Raw genomic sequence first — 20,158 nt, forward strand, 5'->3', positions numbered from 1 at the left:
TGATACGAATATTACCCCTGAAGACAGTGGGGCCGGGATGGTCATGTGGTCATGTGGCTACAGCACCGGGAGCCGGACCCAAAACATTGTTTTCCTAGGCCCTAGTCCAGGGACCATAGTTTAAAAAGACAACTATGAAAATGGGGGCTGAGCGGCCAGGAGTGATGCTGCGGGGCGGGGCGGGGAGACAACACCCTACAGGAAGACCCACCAGGCAGAGGGCAGCCCAGGCGCCACCGGGACCTTGGTTCCTCCCCAGAATCCCAGCAGCCAGCAGCCCTCCAGCAAGCCTCATAGCAGCATGCCCGCACCGAGGGGTGAATGACAGGCGCGCGACAGTGCACACGTGTGTGCGGACGGTGACAAGCCTTCGCTTTCTCATAGGCTGAAAAAATGTGCCCGGGCCACACTCAGCATCCCGCGGGGTCCCAGACACCTCGGGTTCTGGCTCACACTCTCCTGGAGCCCACGGCCTCTGTCACCATCTTACGGGTGGGGACACTGAGGCAGGCCTGCGGTGGGGGTGGGGTGTATCGGAGGGAGCCCAGCAGAAGAGCCGAGATGCGGCCTCTCCACCCTTCTGTCCGCTTCAGTGGCCAGCAGATGTGTCAATATTTGCTCCGGAGAACTGCTCGCTCGACAGCCCCCGGAGCGCGCCTGGTCTCTCCCTCTGTAAGACCGGGGGTAGCCCCTGAACTCCAGCCAGGACCCTGCACCTGCTCTTCAGAAGGGAGGGGCTCTACCTGCTGGGCCGTTTCAGACCGCAGCTACCAGGGAGGGAACGGAACGTGGGCGGCAGTGGCAGGTGAGCGCTCCGCCACGCAGTCGGGTCTGAACCCCAGCGCCACAACCTCTTAGCGCTGAGTGCCTTTCAGCCAGCTTCAAAAACCTCTCGTAGACTCAGTTTCCTCATCCGGAAAATGGGCTCCACGCCCATCTCACCGGCCAGTCGCAGGGCTGCTGGGACAGGCGGCGGAGGGCGAGGGGGCGGGGGGGGGGGGGGGCTCTGTGCTCCGCAGGCCCGGCAGGGGGCGCCGCGGGTCCTCAGGCCTCGCCCAGTCGCCACGTGGTGTCCGACCTGCAGCTGCGCTCGGCTGAACTTGGCTCCACTCGGCCAGGCTCGGCTCTGCTCGGCTGCATTCGGCAACACTCGGCCAGACTCGGCCTCGTTCGGATCTGCTCGGCTTCGCTGCGCGCCGGAAGCGCAAAGGCCCTGCCCCGGCGCGGCTACGGCTCGGTGCTGGCGCGAGGCCCTGGAGTGTGTAGGCCGAAGTGGCGGGTCGTCTCCTCGGCCCTGGGGCCTTGGTGCTGCCCTGGCGGTGCGGGTCCCGCTTGCCTGGGCCCTGGGCTGTGCAAAGGAAGCCACGAGCCAGGGCTTGAGGCCGAAGCAGGTGGAGAGCGAGGCGCTCCCCGAGCCTGGCGCTGGGGCGTCGTTCCCCTTCCTTCTGCAGGGAAAGGGGGAGAGCTTGGCGCCGACCGCAGGCCGGAACCTGCTGGCTCTGCCTCTGGTCGGTCGTGTCGGGGGAGGTTGCTGCCCCGCGGTGTCCCTGACTCTCGGTTTCTCCTCCAACAATCAGTAGGTTTCCCGCTGGGGCCGAGTGCCTGGTGCGGCGCTGGCGCTCTCCTGACTCAGTTTCCCCTTTTGTAAAACCTGACAGACCGCCCAACTCCGCGGAACACCTTTGGGATCCGACGCGCGTTACTGCAAGCCCAGGACGGGGACACTGGGTCCGGAGAGCGAAAGTTTTCCCGGCCCCTGGACGTGTCAACACGGGGGGATTCGATAGAGCAGGACCTGGCGCTGTGCCCGCGGGAGGAAGCCGCTGTGTGTTGCGGGGTGCTGCGGGGACTGCGGGGCTTTGGAGGAAGAAGCGAGTACCTGGCGCCCCGGCCTGCCCCAAAGTTCCCTGAGGAGGGGACAGGCTGGTGGGACGGGCTGTGGGACAGCCGGGGGCCGGGGCCGGGGCCGGGTAGCCTCCCCGGTTCCCGGGCGCGGCGACTTGCCCAGCAGGAGGCGCTCGCGTTTTCCTTTGCTGAAATTGATCTCTGCACTAGAACAATCAGGTCTGTGACTGGCCACTCACAGCCTCTATAGCAGAAGCCAGGAGTCAGCATGTTTACCGTCCTGTCTCCTTTTCTGACAGGCACACATTTTATTTTTTAAATAGATGAAGCGCGCGGTGCTTTGTAAGCCCTGGCTCGAAGGTGCCTGTTTTCACATCCTCTCCTGACCCTGGGCTGTAACGTGGGCGAGGGCAGGATGGTGGCCAGGGTTTTAGCAGGCTTGTTGACCACATCCTGCTGTCAGTCTGTGCTTCATCTATCTCCTCGGTAAAATAGATGAGTTAACACGTGTTCCTACCTCAGAGCATTGTTGGAAGGATTAGGGGAGTCAAGACATGGAAGGCCCTCAGAATGGGTGGGGCAAAAGCCCTCCGTCTTAGGGGTAGGGGAGAGGGTGGAGGTGCCTGGGGAAGGGGCCCATACCCTGGCTTTCTGCATTGGGGTTCCTGCTTTGCTGCTGGGGATGATAGCAGGGTCATGAGAGCCACCCTGGGCCCACACTCCTGGTCATGCTGTTGTCCTGGGTCCCAGGGTACTTGAGAAAGGGCACACACCCCTTACTGATGGGTGACCAGTGGGGAGTACCGCCACTGGACATTCACCAGTCAGCTCACATGGTCCTGGCCGCCCCATGTTTATCTGGCCCAGGCACACCGAGGCTGAGAGAGGCAAGTTTGCCCAAGGTCATACATCTGGGAGGGGAACTGAGTCATCATCCAGGTTTTCCTGCCCCAGGGCTGCAGCTCTGTTTCCAGGCCACCTGACCAGCTGAGGAGATCATCAGAAAGGCTGGGACACCAACGGATGACGCATGAATGGAAGAATTTTCAGGCACGGTGAAAGCAAGTGGGAGGGAAAATACCGAAGTGTAATATTCTGGAGTTCTGTTCTCTTGCCTGCTCTGACTCCAGCCAGCTGCCCTGCACCTAGAGGAACAGGAAGCCCTTCTCTGGGGCATTGCATGCCCTGGGAGCCAAATGAGGTGGCCCTGGAACCTGGTGAGTTGCCTGCCTTTCCAGACCTCAGCCTCCTCACCTGTGCAGTGGGGTAAGCAGCTCATCCCTGCTGGGGAGCTGTTGAGGGCAGCATGGGATACACTGCCAGGCACACAGTTGGCCCTTGACAAAACCATTCCTGTGTCCCTAGCCTGTTTCTCCCCAAGTCCCATCTACCTTTCTCCCCATCCCTCTTTCCTCAGAAGGTCAGTTTTCTAAGCCCCAAGGCTTGGAGCCAGCCAGGAGCTGTCTCTTTCTCCAGTGCTGCCGACTCAACCCTTTTTCCTTAGAGGCTGCAGGGAGGGAGGCTCCCTTGGCTCCCTGTGTCTGCAGCCCTGGCTCTGCGCCCTGGGAATGCTGCCTGAGGCAGGGCCACGTCGAGGGCAGGGTCAGTGCAGGCCTTTGGGTGTTCCCAGCGGCCACAGTCCTTCAGTCTGCTTTCCTCGGGGCCCCTTTGCACCCCTGAATGGATGGCCTGGGGCATTCCAAGTTCGTTTGGGAGGGGCAGCACCACAAGGCTGGAGGTTAGGAGGGTCTGGCTGTCATCCCAGCTTGGACTCCAGTGTGCCGTTTGACCTTTGGGCCAAAGAGAAATCCTCCCTGGGCCACAGTGTCCCTGCTGGTCAGATGAAAGAATCAGACGAGATCATCTCTGAGGATCTCTCCAGGCTTCATATTCTTCTGTTTGATTATCCCCCAAATACATTGGAAATTGGAGGCCCAAGGATGAGTCCTGGTCGAGGACACACAGCCCAGAGGCTATTCCATCCTCTCCACGTTTTGCCCAGCTGTGAGCGGGGACTGGGATTTAGCACCCAAAGCCCTAGATTTAAATATGTCCCTCTCCCCATGGGGTCCTTGCACTCCTGCACTTTCCTTCTCCTGGGGATGGCCCTGATCTGTGAGCTTCGTTCCACGCCCGTGCGCAAGCCCGGAGGGAACTCCATCAGGTTGGTGAGTCTTCTGATCTGTAGGGGGGCTTTGCTCCTCTCCACCAGTTATGTGATCTCGGACAAGTCACTTTAGCAGCCTGACTCCAGCTCCCTAGGACTAGTTGAAGTAATGGATATAAACACCCTTTGGGGGCCAAAAGCTCCTAGAGAGATGAGACCTGGTTCAGGCAGAAGTCCCCAACAAATGTAGAATAGGAAGATGCAGTAAAGAAGCCAGTCAGAACCCACCAGATCCCTTGGGGAAGGGCAAGGGATGCTTGCGACAGTCTTTATACAGGAGTCCTGGGCCCCAGGAAGCCAGGGCAGAGAGTCTTTGCCCAACTTCAGCCTCACAAAAAGGAAACTGAGGCAGGCCCCTGTGCAGACCCAGAGGCACACAGGCTACCCTCCTATGAACTTCTTGGGGGTCATTGCCACAGGGGAATAGCTCTAGAAGACCAGGATGAGTTAGTAACTGGCAGGATTGCAGTTAGGGGCAGACGGCTTTGGTAGCGGGGGCTGGGGCATGGGGAAGCGACTTGGCTGCTGCCCTGGCCCTGTGTCAGAGGCGTTAGAACCAGAGCGACTCCATCTTGACTAGGGGCTGAGTGAAATGAGGCTGAGACCTGCTGGGCTGCACTCCCAGGAGGTTAGGCATTTTTCCTCATTTTAGTCATTTTTAGGATGAGCTAGGAGGTCAGCAGGACTGGTTTCACAAGGTACAGGTCCTAAATGCCCTGCGGGTAAACAGGATGTGGTTAACAAGCCTGCCAAAACCCAGCAAATCCAAGGTGGTGATGAAAGTCACCTCTGGGCGTTCTCCTTGCTCATTGTACACTAATTATAACACTCCCACCGGCACCATGACAGTTGACAAATGCCAGGGCAACGTCCAGAAATCACGTTATACGGCCTAAAAGGGCGAAGAGGTCTCAGTTCTGGGGAAAGGCCCTTTCTTGGAAAACATTAATACTCCCCCCCCTTGGTGTAGCATATAATCAAGAAGTAACCATAAAAATAGCCAACCAGCAGCCCTCAGGGGTGCTCTGCCTATGGAGTGGCCATTCTTTTGTTTCTTTACTTCTCTAATAAACTCGCTTTCCTTGCTCTGTGGACTCACCCCAAATTCTTTCTTGTGAGAGTCCAGGAACCCTCTTTTGGGGTCTGGATCAGAACCCCTTTCTAGTATCATTTTTCTGCTGAACCACGAAGGGACGATACCAGAGAAACCGCCGACGCAGAGGAACCAGACTACAGCATCGAGGGTCCGACCTTGGGTAAGCAGTGGGGTGTTTCATCCTGCGTCAAGTATGGATTGGGTTTAGGGTCCCTCCTAAGAAATAGGGGTGAAGGGCTCCTCTTAGTAAAGGGCACGGGTGGTTGTCAGAAATTGGGTTAGAGGCCCAACTTCAGAAGGTTGGAGGCTTGCCTAAGATTTAGGGGGCTAGAGGTCCCCCTTGATAAAGTGCCTTGGTGAGGAGAAATGAAAGCCCTATTGTCTTTGGAATAATCTGCCTTGCACTGTTTGCCGACAGCTGTGGGACAGAGGATTAGGCATGTACAGGATCATGGGACATGGGGAGCTTTCTTCTCCCTAAAGGGGGCAACTTCAGAGCTGATGGGATTGCTGGAAAAGATAACTTTGCTGCTGGCAAGCGACCACCTGAACCTCCCATCCAGTGTCGATGGAATGCGTGGTTCTTCCTCCAGCCTCCCTTAGCTCTGGGCCTTCTCCACCTTCTGGGAGGCAATGCTTTTCTTTCCCTCTCCTTTCTCTTTCCTACCCTTTCTGTCGCTCAGGGTGACTGTCCGCTCTTCCATCTTGCCCAGAGACCACATGTTGAAATTCCTGGTTGGAGGCCATTCCACCCCACTTAGAGAGGATCGAAGATGACAAGGGCCGCTGGGGGCAAGTTTGAGCCTTGCCAGGTTGACGTTGGGCACTGACTGGGGCGGCTGGTGACCCGGAATGGGAAATATTAATGTTAATTGGGTTTCCCATGCAGTTGGGCGGCACCTTACAAAATTCAGAGGCTTTTGTGGTTCCATGAAATGGAAAAGACGATTTTCTTTTGTAATGTGCTTGGCCCCCATAGCAATGGCACAGCAAGCAGGGCCATCAAAGCCACACAGAGAAAGGGAACCCAGAAGCCTGGCGTGCTGGTAAAGGGTAAGAATTTCTTACCAGTCAGGCTTCTGGCCTCCCTCTCTTTGTGCAAACTGGTTGAATAAATGATACAAAATCACTGTTTGTCTCTCCTGCAAGGAATTTGAGGAATAAGAAAAAGGTGGCCAGGCACGGTGGCTCACACCTATAATCCCAGCACGTTGAGAGGCGGGGGCAGGTGGATCACGACGTCATGAGTTCAAGAACAGCCTGACCAAAATGGTGAAACCCTGTCTCTACTAAAAATAGAAAAATTAGCTAGGCATGTAATCCCAGGTACTTGGGAGGCTGAGGCAGGAGAATTGCTTGAACTGGAACCCGGGAGGTCGCAGTGAGCCAAGATCGCACCACTGCACTCCAGTCTGGGCTACAGAGCAAGACTCTGTCTCAAAAATAAACAAATACATAAAGAAAGAAAAAGGATTTGTGGGGGGCGGTCTTAAGCTTTAGAGAATCTGTTGTACTTTGTGCTGTGAATTTATCTTTCTGTGTCAATCTGTCCTAAAAAGAGGTACTGTAGGATAGGGCCTGGGACCCCCGTAAGCCTGTTACTCAAGTTGGCCCAGGAAACTGGTCAGTTACAAACTTTGTGGCAGGTCCCTGAAATAAAAACTACATGAGGTTTCTGTCTGGTTTGTTTTATGTCCTTGGGAGTTCTTTCTCTTAGTCTCCATCATCCAGAGGACAGGAAGCTGGAGGTTCACGTGATAGCCGTAAAAATTATCCTGAGCAGTGGACAGCCTTTGCAAGTTTGAAATTGGCTTCTCTCGTCTCCTTCGAGGAAAAACGACAAAAGCCATCCAGTTCTGTGGCCCAGAAGCTAAGGCTTTGTCTTTTCGCAGTGGGGACCCAGGTTCAGTTCTTGCCTTAGGGAGTGAGTCCTTTCTGGTTTAATATCTGTGTGACCTTTGCCATTTATTGATTCTCTTCCCCTCCATAAACAGCGTCTGACTTCTCATTTGAATTTTCTTTCTCTGACCTACCTTTGGCGAGTCTAGATCTGGTAAAAACTGCTTATCACCTCTTTGAAAATACCTCATATACCTGGGTTAAGTCATAACCGTAGTTAAAGCTTACTGGTTTCACCTGGGAGGCTACTGTTTGTGAAGTCCAAAAGCCAGAAATATTGGCTGTTTGTCCTGGCTGGAGTCTGGTAACAAGATTTGGTTAAAAGTCAGCTTAATTAAAAATGGATATCCAAGCTATACCTACATTGAAAAGGCCTTTTATGGTTTTGGTTTTTTTTTTTTTTTTTTTTTTTTTTCTCTTCTTGGATCTTATTTTTCTGAAAAAAGTTTTTCTTTTCAGTCAACTGAATTATTTTCTCCATTTTGTTTCTCGCCACTCTTGATGCCCTATCTGAGAGGACCTAAGATAAATTTTTTTTTTTTTTTTGAGTTGGAGTTTCGCTCTTGTTACCTAGGCTGGAGTGCAATGGCGCGATCTCAGCTCACCGCAACCTCCGCCTCCTGGGTTCAAGCAATTCTCCTGTCTCAGCCTCCTGAGTAGCTGGGATTACAGGCATGCGCTGCCATGCCCAGCTAATTTTTAGTATTTTTAGTACAGACGGGGTTTCACCATGTTGACCAGGATGATCTCGATCTCTTGACCTTGTGATCCACCCACGTCGGCCTCCCAAAGTGCTGGGATTACAGGCTTGAGCCACCGCGCCTGGCCGATAAATTTTAATAGCCTGGGACTCCTTGGGAAAAACAGGAGGTGCCACAGACCCCATTTTGGAAGACACCTCTATTTTCCTCATGGACCCCTAGGAACTGAAAGCAGATAGACCCCTCTCAGAATCTAAGGCTCTGTTCTGTTTTGCATTGTGTTATCTGACGGTTTTGACTTTTGGGGATATCAGAAATTAGTTTGCATTGTAAGAGAGCTTGTAGCCTTGTTATGTAATAACTAGGTGGGAAATACAGTTTTAGGGATGGCTAATGGCAGTTGTCGGGGGATACTTGGCTTGCACATTTGGATCGGAAAAGCATGCTCTTGGCCACCTAGAAGGTATGGAAGCATCCCCAGCCTCCATTGAGAGATAAGACTCCCATGCGGGATGGGCTGATTGCCTCTCTTTGGGATCCAGGATCCAATATAAAAATGGGACCCTTTAATTTTGGGCATCTGTTTTGCCTTCAGCTGTGCCTACTCATTAGAAACTGCAGGGTTTCCTGGCCCTGTTCCTTGAAGGGCTCCACCCTGACGTCAGTAATCGAATGAAGAAACTTAAAAACTGGCAAATGAAAAATCTGACAACTACTGGATCTTCTGTCTGTGTATTTGTATGTGTTGTGTGTGTGATGTTGATATATGAAAAAGCTCTGACAAATAATAAGTGTTTAAATCAAATATTTTGTCAGAAAAAATAGAAACAGTAACACCTTTTGGTTCACATGACTTTAATAATCTTTGGGAAATAAAGACAGTTTTAAAGATTACTGATAAAATTAAAATATCTTCAAAATTTAGACATGTGGTCTAAATTAGGCAGGTCGGATATTAGGTGTGCTAAATGCTTCAAGGTCATAAACTGCATCATTGACTTTTGAAAATTGTCCAGCTTACCTGTTTTGGGGTCATTAGATTCTAGTTAAGACCTGGGACTTGTCAACTTAGCCATGCCCCCAGCTATGCTAGAAAGAGTCAGACTTTATCTGCCCTTCTGCCTGGTGTCCTAGGCTCCACACTTGGAACATAATTAAAATGGCTTACTTACCAGGTTTTTCACCAAAAGTAAAAGTTGCTAAGAGTTAACATTGTAACATATGTAATTGAGACTGCTGGACAAGCAGTTATATATGCAAGGTGTGTAAGGAAAGTAGAATGTAAGAAGATTAGAAGAAAGCATGAGAATGTGGATTTGTTTCCCTCACTGTAGAGGGCTAAAGGATTGTTTTTAAGTTAGGTAGGATAAAGCTGAAGGTTTGAGCAAGTTGTGGAAGGTTTGTGAAAGACTAATCTTGTGAAAGAAATTCTGTGTGAATCTATTGGCTAACGTTAAAGGGATATTATTCAGTTTTTTCATAAATTTAATATGGAATAAAAGTATAATGGGGTTTTCTTAGAGCACTGGTATACTCTTTAACAAGAAAATTGTAAAGAGCTATAAAAGGTTTATGAGAATCTTACTTCAGGGTCAAACAGTAAAATTGGATAGAGTTGTCCATAAGGCTTTATGAATTGAGTTTGACATGAATAATACACAAATGCAAAGGCAAAATTTCTCTCTTGAACAAGATTTTCATGTGTTGCTGAAAAATAATTAAAGATTTTTGTTTGCCTTTTGAATAAGCTATAGAAAAAAGAAGGGAAAGAAAAGATACAGTTTTTTTTTTTTTTTTTTGCAGGGGGAGGTGGGGAAGCTAAGTATTCCTGAAGACTTTCTTCCCAAAAAAAGAAAGAGAAGAAAAACAGTGAGTAAAGGTTTTTGCCTTTAGAAATATATTTGAGTTGTTTTGGCCAAATAAATGACTTATGGTGACCTGGGATGCTATTTTATAGTACCAAATGTTTTAAATTTTTGATATTTGACAAACTTTTCAAAATCAAGTTCTAAGTTATGTCTTTTTCTAACCTGATTAGTCCTTTAGATATTAGGCCCCCTTAAGTCCAAAGATGACGTATTTGGCTTATTTGGTGCATTAAAATAATACAGGAAACATTGTCAAGGATGAAATTGTGTTGGGCTTTCTTTGGGCTGTATTTGTATATAACTATGTTATTGTTATGTGTTCCAAAATTATGGGAAACTCCTATAATTCTGACGTGACTTAATGTACATTATTAAAATCATTGTAATTGTTATGTTGTTATTGTGTGCCACAGAGGTATCCAGATTTCCCACTCAGTGATATTAATTTCTTTAACCGTGGCTGCCCTAAGCCTTTCTGTCATCCATAGACAATTGTCTTTTCATTATCTTTTTTTTTTTTCCTCTTAGAAAGGGGATTTATAATCAGCTGTAGGACTTTGGTGAGTACTTTTAAATGCAGGGAGAAAGAAAACAACATCCAAGACTCTGGGAAAACGAACACATATCTATCAGACAAAACAGGAATTAATTGCATAGACTGAAGTAATAAAAGACTGAAGTAATCTTTTAGGACTTTTTGCTTGAAACGTTGATCTTTCTGTTTTGTTTTTCACAGTCAAGAAACCCCCTCTTTTTGAGCTATTTTCAGCTTTTAACAGTTGAATAAAGTATGCTCCCGCAAGGAGTATAAAACAAGGTTTTTGTCCAAAAACAAAATTCAGAATATATTTTTTTTCGCTCTACCTGATTTCTCCAGAATTTGGAAACTATTTGTGAGTGTTTTTACTTATGGCAATATTGTTATTTGCATTAGTTCAGTAAGAATCTGTTTTTCTTCTCTCTCTCTCTCTTTCTTTTTCTTTCCTTTCTTTCTCTCTCTCTCTCTCTGTCTCTCTCTCTCTCTCTCTCTCTCTTTCTTTCTTTTTGTAACAGAACACAATTGGAGAAACTGTTTCACAAGGGTTTGACTGGAATGACATACTTTCAAATATGAACAGACTGCTTTAAGGAATGAAGTGGACTAATAGAGCCAATAAAAGCCCCTTGGAAAAACTGGTCTAATACCTTGTGTATGAAGTCCTGCACATGGTTCCTGACCTGTAGTAAGTAAAGAATGTCACTTTCGGACATGCCCAGGAGCCCCAAGTTATCTTGGGACCTCAAGAGGAGAGGAATTAATGTAACACATACAGGTACTTGCAGGCATAGCTCAATCCGTGGCTGGGCTCAAGGCTTTAAAACATCTGATCTAAGATGCTTTATGAAACCAAGCTCCGTCACAGCCAGTTTTAAAAGGAGCCTCTATGGCAAATAATTGTACTTGCTGTACCTTATGCAAAGAACGAAGCAAGTATAATAAGACTAAAGCTTATTTTGCAAAGAAATTGTTCCTACCATGATTTGTTTTTTAATAAAAAATAGGAGGCTGGAGAGAGAAAAGTGATGTTTCAAAAAATATAGCACAGCTGTCATTAGATTCTAGTCTTACTTGTCGTTTTGAGTTTTTTTCTGCAATTTAGACTGACCTTGCTTATTTCTGTGACTCAAACAGTCATCTCTTGACTGCTTCTCATCAGAAACAAGAGGGATGGGTAACAGAAAAATCTGGATCAGTATCTAGTTCTGCGCATGGATTGGAATCAGCTAGCCATTCATATCAGCTCATTTCCAACCATTGCCCAGGTCATGGAAAGCCTTCTTATTTAGTTTACTTGGGATAATTTTACTTATTTGACTTTGCTGTTGTGGAATATATGGCTGTCATACTCTTTGTGTAAGAATGCACGATAAGCTTACTCAAAGCTTTCTTAAATTGAACACATATTAATCTTCCAGATGTCACCTTTTGCCAGGACTCTGACTTAATGAACAATTCTGAACATCCCAACACTTTCTTACTGAACTCTGCTCTGCATGAACGCAGGAGACTCTAATAGTTAGGAATGTCATCCCCCCTGTTCAGCCTGAAGAAGTTACAGACGATGGATGTTTGTCTCTCACAACCCTTTAGATTAAGGATTCCCTTGTAAAAGAGAGTAGGGAAGGAACAGGGTAACTCCATCTTAAATGTGGGCTGGGTAAAACGAGGCTGAGACCTACTGGGCTGCATTCCCGGGAGGTTAGGCATTTTTAGTCACAGGACGCCCTAGGAAGTTGGCAGGACTGGTATCACAAGATAGAGGTCAGAAACACCCTGCTGATAAACAGGATGAGGTAAACAACCTGCCACTTCTAAGACGGTAATGACAGTGACCTCTGGTCATCCTTACTGCTCATCGTATGTTAATTATAATGCATCAGCATGCTAAAAGACACTTCCACCAGCACCTTGACAGTTACAAATACCGTGGCAACGTCTGGAAATCACCCTGTATGGTCTAAAAGGGGGAGGAACGCTCAGCTTCAGGAAATCCCCACCCCTTTCCCGGAAAACTCATGAATAATCCACCCTTTGTTTAGCATACATCAAGAAATAGCCATAGGAATAGCCAGCTGGAGTGCTGGGGTGCTCTGCCTGTGCAGCAGCCATTCCTTTGTTTCTTTGCTTCTCTAATACGCTTGCTTTCACTTTGGTTCTGTGGGCGCGCCTCACATTCCTTCTGGCGCAAGATCTAAGAATCCTCTCTTGGGGGCTGGCTCAGGACTCCTTTCTAACACCTGCATGATACCTGAGGAGATCAGCCTGCTCATTCACCCAACAAACCTGGGTGATGCCCTCCCATGTGTCTGGCACAAAGGGAGCTGAAGACTGCGGTTCTGGAACACAGAGACGATGTGTCTGGCCCCATCGCCGGTGGCAGGGCCAGGGTTCTAGCCTGTGGCTGGAGGGCCAACACCTGCACCTTTTCTGGTACCCACCCTGCCTCTGTGACTCGGAGCAGTTGAACACTTTAGCTCAGGCTGGATTCAGGGCTTCTTGCCCCCTTCCTGAGCAACCTCGGGGCTCTTGTGCCCCATCCCTATGTCCGTGTCCCAATCATCAGGGGGCCTCAGACTCCTTCCTGCTCTGACTTGGTAGGCCTTTGAACAAAACAAGACCCCACTGGATCACCAAAGAGTTAAGCAAAGGAAATCCCTGTCTCCCTTTATCTCCCAGAACCCAGAGGCTGAGGGGAGGGAGGAGGGAGGAGGGGAAGTGGGAAGCGGCTCTGCCGGCTCCCTCCGCCCGCCCTCCCTCCACCCTCTCTCCCTCCATCCCGTCCTCTCTCCCTCCTCTGCTGAGCCTGGGGGTCTGGGCCAGCAACAAGTTAGTATTGCAGACATGGGCCAAGGAGTCAGAGGCCATGCAGTGGCTCAGGGTCCGTGAGTCGCCCGGGGAGGCCACAGGACACAGGGTGAGTGACCAGAGGCTCCTTAGCTTGGGGGCTGGGGTCAGAGCCTAGAATTCCTCTCTTCCCTCCTTGCTTCTCGGAAGCATCTGGGGCCCTGCTCTCTCCCTCTGACTGGGACAGCCTCTCCAGGCTCTCCCCCACATTTCCTCCTGCCTCTGGCTGAGGGCTGCACTCCGCTGCTCCCGGCTTTTGCCTGCCCCTGCCCGGGCACAGCACTGCCCGGGCATACACAAACTCAGCTCTGCACAGCCTGCCTGGACTGAGAAAAGTTGCCTTGCCGTTCTCTCCCCAGAGAGGTCCCAGCTCCCCAGTGGAAGCGGTAAGGACCCCAAAAGTCCTCCCTGTGGCTTGGTCCCCACACTGGGTCCCTGCCTGGCACCCTCCCCCAGAGCCAGTTCGTGATCCTTGCTGTGGTTATTCTTCCTCGTTAACAGCTTCCTGATTCCTGCTCCCAGGCCACGGTTCTGTGTCTCACAGCCTTTGACTCCCATCTGGCTGGGGCCAATAGGAATCAGAAATGCTCCCAAACCAGGCCAGTCCTCTGGGAGAAGTTCTCCATCCCATCCCATGCAGGCACAGGGAAGCGATGGGAGCACGCTTTTTTTTTTTCTTTTTCTTTTCTTTTCTTTTTTTTTTTTTTTTTTTTTTTTTTTTTTTTTTTTTAAAGTCTTTTACAAGGCAGCACTTTCCCTGCATTGAAGTCCTTCCTGGGAAGGAGATGGTGGTGTCATCTCCTTGTAAGTGTCAAGGAGCAGGAAGCCCAGAGAGGTTCAGCCGCTAGCCCTAGATCACACAGCTTGCAAACTGTTCTGGGTCTCAGATCTGACTCGAAGACCTCAGCTTTTCTCATGAGGTTATATCTATGGCTGGGAAAAGGAAGGAAATGTCGCTCTTCTCAAAGCCACTGGGATTTGTCATTTATAAGCAAAAGTAGAGGATGGTAGTTTCAGACTGGGAGGATGTTGATCTCTGAGGATTTGACTTCCTTAGTCAGCAGAACCAGGAACCCAACCAGGGTGGGCAGAGAGGAGCTTGGGAAGGGTCACCTCGAGGAAGAGGGAGGTGGCTCTGGAGACTTCCTGCCCAGCCCCCTTCTCCTGCTGCTACCACCCAGCTCTGGGGGTGGGGCAGGGGTCCTGCCTCTTTATTTATTTTTAATTTTAATTTTTGAAAAATAGAGACAGGCTCCCACTATGTTGCCCAGACTGGTCTCGAACTCCGGCACTCAAGTGATCCTCTTGCCTCGGCCTTCCAAAGTGCTGGGATTGCAGGAAAGCTCGCTGCACCTGGCCATCCTGTCCCTTTAAAACTCTGCCCTCACTGGTGCTCAGCTGAGATCAGGTGGCATTTTACAAAGTAATAATTGTACCTTCTCTACATGTATTAACCACAGAAAAATATTTTTGAATTCTACTAAATGTTAAAGGAGAGCAAAAAGGAAATAAACAAAGAAACGCCAGAAGTGTAAAAACCAGTCTGATTTCAAAGCAGAGTTTCTGATCCTGCGATAACTCGGCACCAGCCCCCAGAAGCTGCACCACCTCAAAGGTCTTTGCCCGGCTTCCTGCCCACCGAACCCAGGCCTGTCTCTAGCGCCTGGTGTCCAGGCTATTTCTTGCCGCTCTCCTGGAACCCTGGACCCTTTCCTGTCCGAGGCCAGAGACAGAACCTTAGCAACGCTTGCACTTTTCTGATCCTTTAGAATTTTTCAGACCTCCTGGTCCTACCTCTTAATTCCCATCTACCACCATGGCACCTGATTGGAGGTCTACAAAGATTGACACAACCAACTTCCAATGATTTTTTTATTTTGAGACTGACTGTCTTGCTCTGTCGCCCAGGCTGGAGTGCCGTGCGGCAATCTCAGCTCACTGCATCCTCCGCCTCCCAGGTTCAGGCAATTCTCCCGCCTCAGCCTTCAGAGTAGTTGGGACTGCAGGAATGCACCACCACGCCTGGATGATTTTTTGTTGTTGTTGTAGTTTTAGTAAAGACAGGGTTTCACCATATTGGCCAAGCTGGTCTTGGACTCCTGACCTCGTGATCTGCCTGTCTTAGCCTCCCAAAGTGCTGGGATTACACTCGTGAGCCACCGTGCCTGGCCCCAATGAATGAACTCTCCAGAGCCTTCCCTGCAGGGCTTCTGGCTAAGGTTGGGTTGCACAGGTTGTTAACTGCACACAGGTGCTGAACTGGGCAGTGGGCTAGCACCAGCCCTTGCCAAGCCGCACACCCTCAGCATCGCTTCCCTCCAAAGGGGACTCATCATTTCTAATTTGTCCAGAGGGCACCTTCCTCACTGCACAAAGGCACTCTAAAGGCTAGCAATGGCCTGCAGTCAGGCCCCTGTATGCCTTCTCCTGACTGCTCAGTGACGCAATGACACCGTCAGCACACACACCCCGCATGCTCTCGTGGACGTCGCTCTCTGTCTGCTAGGATAAACGAACTCCTATCTCTTTTGACAGGACTATGGTGTTCCCACGTCAAAGCATGGGCCCGGCCACCTGTCCCCCCCTCCGAGAAAAGCCTGCAGAACCCTTCGTGTTTGTCTCCCATGCCCACTAACCTCTGTCCTCCTGCTGGGGGCCGGGAGGCACGTGTTTGCTAGCGATAGTGGAGTCTGTGGCAAGACAATGCCAGAGGGAGGTGCAAGGGCGGGAGAGCATTGGACGGTCTCCTGGGTTGCCAGCCATGGGCAGCTGGAGCGTCCTCTCACCTGCCCCGGCAAACGCCTCCTGGGATCCCTTTCTGCTGTCAGCTGTGACTGTCTTCAGAGGGGCTTCTTCCCAGACCTGTGTGGGGCAGAAGCCTCCGTGGACTGGGTGCCGGGAGACTCAGGGTCCAGGCCCTGCTCTGCCACAGTCCGTTCCTGGTCTCAGGGAGCTTGCTGATCTGCGGAGGTCTTAGTCTTCTTGCCTGATAAATGGGGACAATAACCTTCCTTCCTGCGTTAGGTCAGGATCCCTCTGGCTGGGGGAGGCGGCACCCGCCCACCCGGGCATCTCTGCACATAGTAGATGTTGAGTGAAATTCAGTTCCTGTCCCTCCTTCCTTGTTCCAGGTCACCATGGGGACAGCCACCCTGGGTTCCCTCTCGGCAGTGCTCCTGCTCTTTCTCCTGATGTGTGAGGTCCCTGCGGTGGAGCTCAGCTTGGACAGAGATGTGACCAGTGGCTGCCGACGATGCTGTGACCCTGAGGACCCCCTGGCGCCTGACCCTGTGTCCGCAGCCTCTCCCTCCGTCCTCCCACACGCCCTGCCTGAGGTCAGGCCTTACATTAACATTACCATCCTGAAGGGTGAGTGCCCTCCTGTGGGACCTGGTAGTGGGCACGGAGGGCCGGGGAGCTGAGGCAGAGGGAGTAGAAGGCAGGGCGGAAACCAGTCCAGACCAAGATGCCTCCCACCTGCGCGCCCATTCTCGGTGGGGAGACAGGCCGTGAGCAAGGGACACGTCAGCCAAGTTAGCGGAGTGGAATGTTCGATGGTGATCAGTGTTCTGGGAAAGGAAAAGGGGCCTCAGGAGTGCAGGTCTGGGGTGCAGGCTGCATATTAAACGGGTGGTCAGTGAAGGACCCACGGAGCACAGGCTCGTAAGAGGCGGGAGAGGCACATCCTGGCAAAGCACACGGCTGGTGCAGAGGCCCTGGGCAGGCTTCGAGATGCAGCAGGCTCAGATCACACGGGCACCTGTCACCACCAGCCACGTAGGGACCTGGGCTCCACTGAGTGGTGTGGGAACAGGGGCAGGTTTGAGTGGAAGAGAGACTTGGTGCCCCTCAGGTTTCAAATGGATCCCTCTAATGTCGGGTGGAGAAGAGCCAGCAGGGGCCAAGGGTCGGAGCCCGCAGCCCTGTGGGGCTCCCAGGGCCGCCATCCAGGTAGGGCTGGCTCCCGCTCTCTCAATCAGACACGGAGGACTCGCTTCCCTCACAGGGACTGTGGTGGCTGAGGGCTGTGGCCAGACCTTAACACCCGTAGCTTCCGTCTCGGCCCACGGCAGCCCGTGAGGTCAGTATTTTCCTATTCCTCCCACTTCGAGGATGGGGAACTCCGTCTCCCTGGGGACACGCAGCTGTCATGGACGGAGCCAGGATTGATTTGTTCCTGAGTTGTCCACGGGGCCACACCATTGCACGGCCAGTGGTCCTGTGGCGTGTCCACTGATTTCATGGAGAGGACATTGCTCTTCCTCACCCCCCGCCCCCACCCAGCTTCCCCAGGGCCGGCTTAGCCCTCTGCATGGGGTTGGAGAGGTGCCCGGCTGCTGATGGCCCCTCCTCACTGCCCTCCCCAAAGACGGGGTCACTGCTTCTGGTCCCGGCTCAGCAGCCTGCTGGGAGCTGGGTTGGCTGCTGTGGCTGAGGGACCCTGGGCTGGCTTTGGGAGTCCTCGGTCGCAGCCTCAACTCTGGCTCCCTTGCCCAGTAGGTCAGGCTGGTCTCTCTCCCTGGCCCTGAGCCTGCCACCTTATTAGTCAAAGAAGATAGCCCCCTCGTCCCAGCCACCTCCACTCCTTCCCTCTCTCGGGCTGAGCTGTCCAGCATTCTGCACGGGGTCTGGGGCTGTGCAGGTGAGGGGCGGTTCTCCCGACCTCTGCAGAGCTGTGGACTTGCCCTGCTCCCCTCTCTGGGCTTCTGCCCCAAGGGACTGTGCCCTCCTTTCTGCCCTGTCCCCCACCTGTGGAAAACACAGGGCCTTCTAGCCCATGCAAGGGTGTGATTGCTGGTGTGACTCCAGGCCCTGTGACAGGTGGCAGGGAGCTGTGCGAGGTCGGGTCCCTGCAGGCGTGGGCGGCCACCAGCTTCTCTTACATTGAAAGCAACCTGGACTAAGGGCCGCGCCTGCCTGGGGGCCATTGCACGTGCTGCCAGTCAGAGCAGGTCGGGATGGGCCAGCCATGCTGGGCGAACTCTTCGGCCCCTTATTTGCAGAGGTTGCACAATGCTTTCCCATAGGACGTTTCATTGAGAGGTCACAACCACCCCTGTGAGATGGACATCATCCTCTGTAAAACATAGACCCCAGCCGTGGAGTGCCCCAGGTCACATGGGGCAGGACGGCCAACCAAGGGCTTCCTGGCTCCTAACCTGGGCTTTTCCTCCAGGTGGGCGAAGGTATTTTTCTTGGTTTCTTCCCTGGGTAAGAAACCCAAAGTGCATTCCAGCACGCCCCGCATCCCCGCCAGCCTGGACTGTGGCGCCGTGGGCCTGGGGTGGGGGCCTGGGCCTGGCCTCCCAGAGACAACAGTCGGACCCTCCCTGCTGGGTGCGGGGACGCCAAGTTGCCCTGAGGATAGAACACATTTTAAGTCCTGCCTCTTCTGTTCCTGCACTGTGTGGCCCTGGGGGAGTCACTTAACCTCTCTGTGAAGTGAAGATGGTCATGATGTTTTCTTTTCTGTTTTTGAAACGGAGTCTTGCTTTGTCTCCAGGCTGGAGTACAGTGGCACAATCTCGTCTCACTGCAACCGCCGCCTCTCAGGTTCAAGTGATTTTTCTGCCTCAGCTTCCCGAGTAGCTGGGACTACAGCTGCACGCCACCACACCCAGCTATTTTTATTTTTTATTTTTTTATTTTTAGTAGATACGGGGTTTCACCATGTTAGCCAGGATGGTCTCAATCTCTTGACCTCATGATCTACCCACCTTGGCCTCCCAAAGTGCTGGGATTACAGGCATAAGCCACCGCATTGGGCCATGTTTTCTTTAGGTAGGCATTTGGGATGGCAATGCCTGGCATATAGTAGGTGATAAATAAATCCTGGATTCTTCTCTGGGCCAGGACAGGGGCAGAGCCTTCACAGATGAGTGTGGGTACCTCCCTGGAGCAGGCTCAGATGTCCACCCTGAACTGTCCCCTTCTTATCCCCACAGGTGACAAAGGGGACCCAGGCCCAAAGGGTATCCCAGGGTCTAGGGGCATGGATGGTCCTCAAGGAGAGCCTGGCCCGCAGGGCAGCAAGGGCGACAAGGGGGAGATGGGCAGCCCCGGCCCCGCTTGCCAGAAGCACTTCTTCGCCTTCTCGGTGGGCCGCAAGGAAGCTCTGCACAGCGGCGGGGACTTCAAGACGCTGCTCTTCGAGAAGGTCTTCGTGAACCTCGACGGGTGCTTCGACATGGGTGCCGGCCACTTCGCCGCTCCCCTGCGCGGCATCTATTTCTTCAGCCTCAACGTGCACAGCTGGAACTACAAGGACACGTACGTGCACATCATGCACAACGAGCAGGAGGTGGTGGTCCTGTACGCGCAGCCCAACGCCCGCAGCATCATGCAGAGCCAGAGCGTGATGCTGGACCTGGCCGCCGGGGACCGCGTCTGGGTGCGGCTCTTCAAGAGCCAGCGCGACAATGCCATCTACAGCAACAACTTCGACACCTACATCACCTTCAGCGGCCACCTCATCAAGGCCGGGGACGACTGAGGGCCTCCGTCTGGGCCACCCTCCCGGCCGGAGCGCTCAGGGGCCGGCCCCGCCCCCTGCCAGGCTCGGTTTGCGTCTCGGTGAAGCGGGAAGGCCAGGGAGGTCCCCGGGGACCTGGCGTTCTGGAGACCCGGCTGCTTTCTTGGCTGCCGCCGTCCCTCCCAGACTATTTCTGCTCCTCTCTTCTCTCTTGGACCTATTTTAAGAAACTTTCTAACCTAAATATTCTAGAACTTTTCCAACCTCGTAGCCCAGCACTTCTCAAACTTGGACGTGCACGTAAATCACCCGGGGTTCGTGTTCAATGCGGATTCTGACTCAGTAGGTCTGAGTGGGTCCAGGATTCTGCGTTGCTAACACATTCCTGGGTGATGCTGATGCTATTTATCAGTCTATGAACCGCACTGGAGGAACCAGGTTCTAAAACTTTCTCAATATTCTAGTACTTTCTGAACATTCTAGAATCCTCCACACATTCTAGAATATTCCCCAATTTTTTTTTTTTTTTTTTTTTTTTTTTTTTTTTTTTGGAGACAGGGTCTCACTCTGTTGCCCAGGCTCGAGTGCAGTGGTGTGATCTGGGTTCACTTCAACTTCCACCTCCTGGGTTCAAGTGATTCTCCTGCCTCAGCCTCCCTAGTAGCTGGGATTACAGGCGCCCGCTAACACGCCAAGATAATTTTTGTGTTTTTAGTAGAGATGGG

General features: G+C 51.9%; 1 protein-coding gene across 6 annotated transcripts; it reads left to right on the plus strand.

Moving 5' to 3' along the window:
* Positions 1–529: 529 nt before the first annotated feature.
* C1QTNF6 (C1q and TNF related 6) lies at positions 530–19,953 on the plus strand. Of its 6 annotated transcripts, none has more exons than XM_074390790.1 (5): positions 530–805; positions 1,659–5,268; positions 9,512–9,577; positions 16,093–16,330; positions 18,907–19,953. In XM_074390790.1, exons 4-5 carry the CDS (start codon positions 16,099–16,101, stop codon positions 19,452–19,454), a joined length of 780 nt encoding a protein of 259 aa, XP_074246891.1. In that variant the 5' UTR covers positions 530–805; positions 1,659–5,268; positions 9,512–9,577; positions 16,093–16,098; the 3' UTR covers positions 19,455–19,953. The 6 variants fall into 6 exon arrangements, 5 of the variants coding, with proteins under 5 accessions (XP_074246891.1, XP_074246889.1, XP_074246890.1 ...); XM_074390788.1 differs by lacking the exon at positions 530–805 and adding an exon at positions 10,630–10,799 and having other exon boundaries at positions 1,194–5,268; XM_074390789.1 differs by lacking the exon at positions 530–805 and having other exon boundaries at positions 1,194–3,062; positions 5,139–5,268.
* The last annotated feature ends 205 nt before the right edge of the window (positions 19,954–20,158 follow it).

Source organism: Saimiri boliviensis, chromosome 21, assembly GCF_048565385.1.
Source record: "Saimiri boliviensis isolate mSaiBol1 chromosome 21, mSaiBol1.pri, whole genome shotgun sequence".
Taxonomy (NCBI): Eukaryota; Metazoa; Chordata; class Mammalia; order Primates; family Cebidae; genus Saimiri; species Saimiri boliviensis.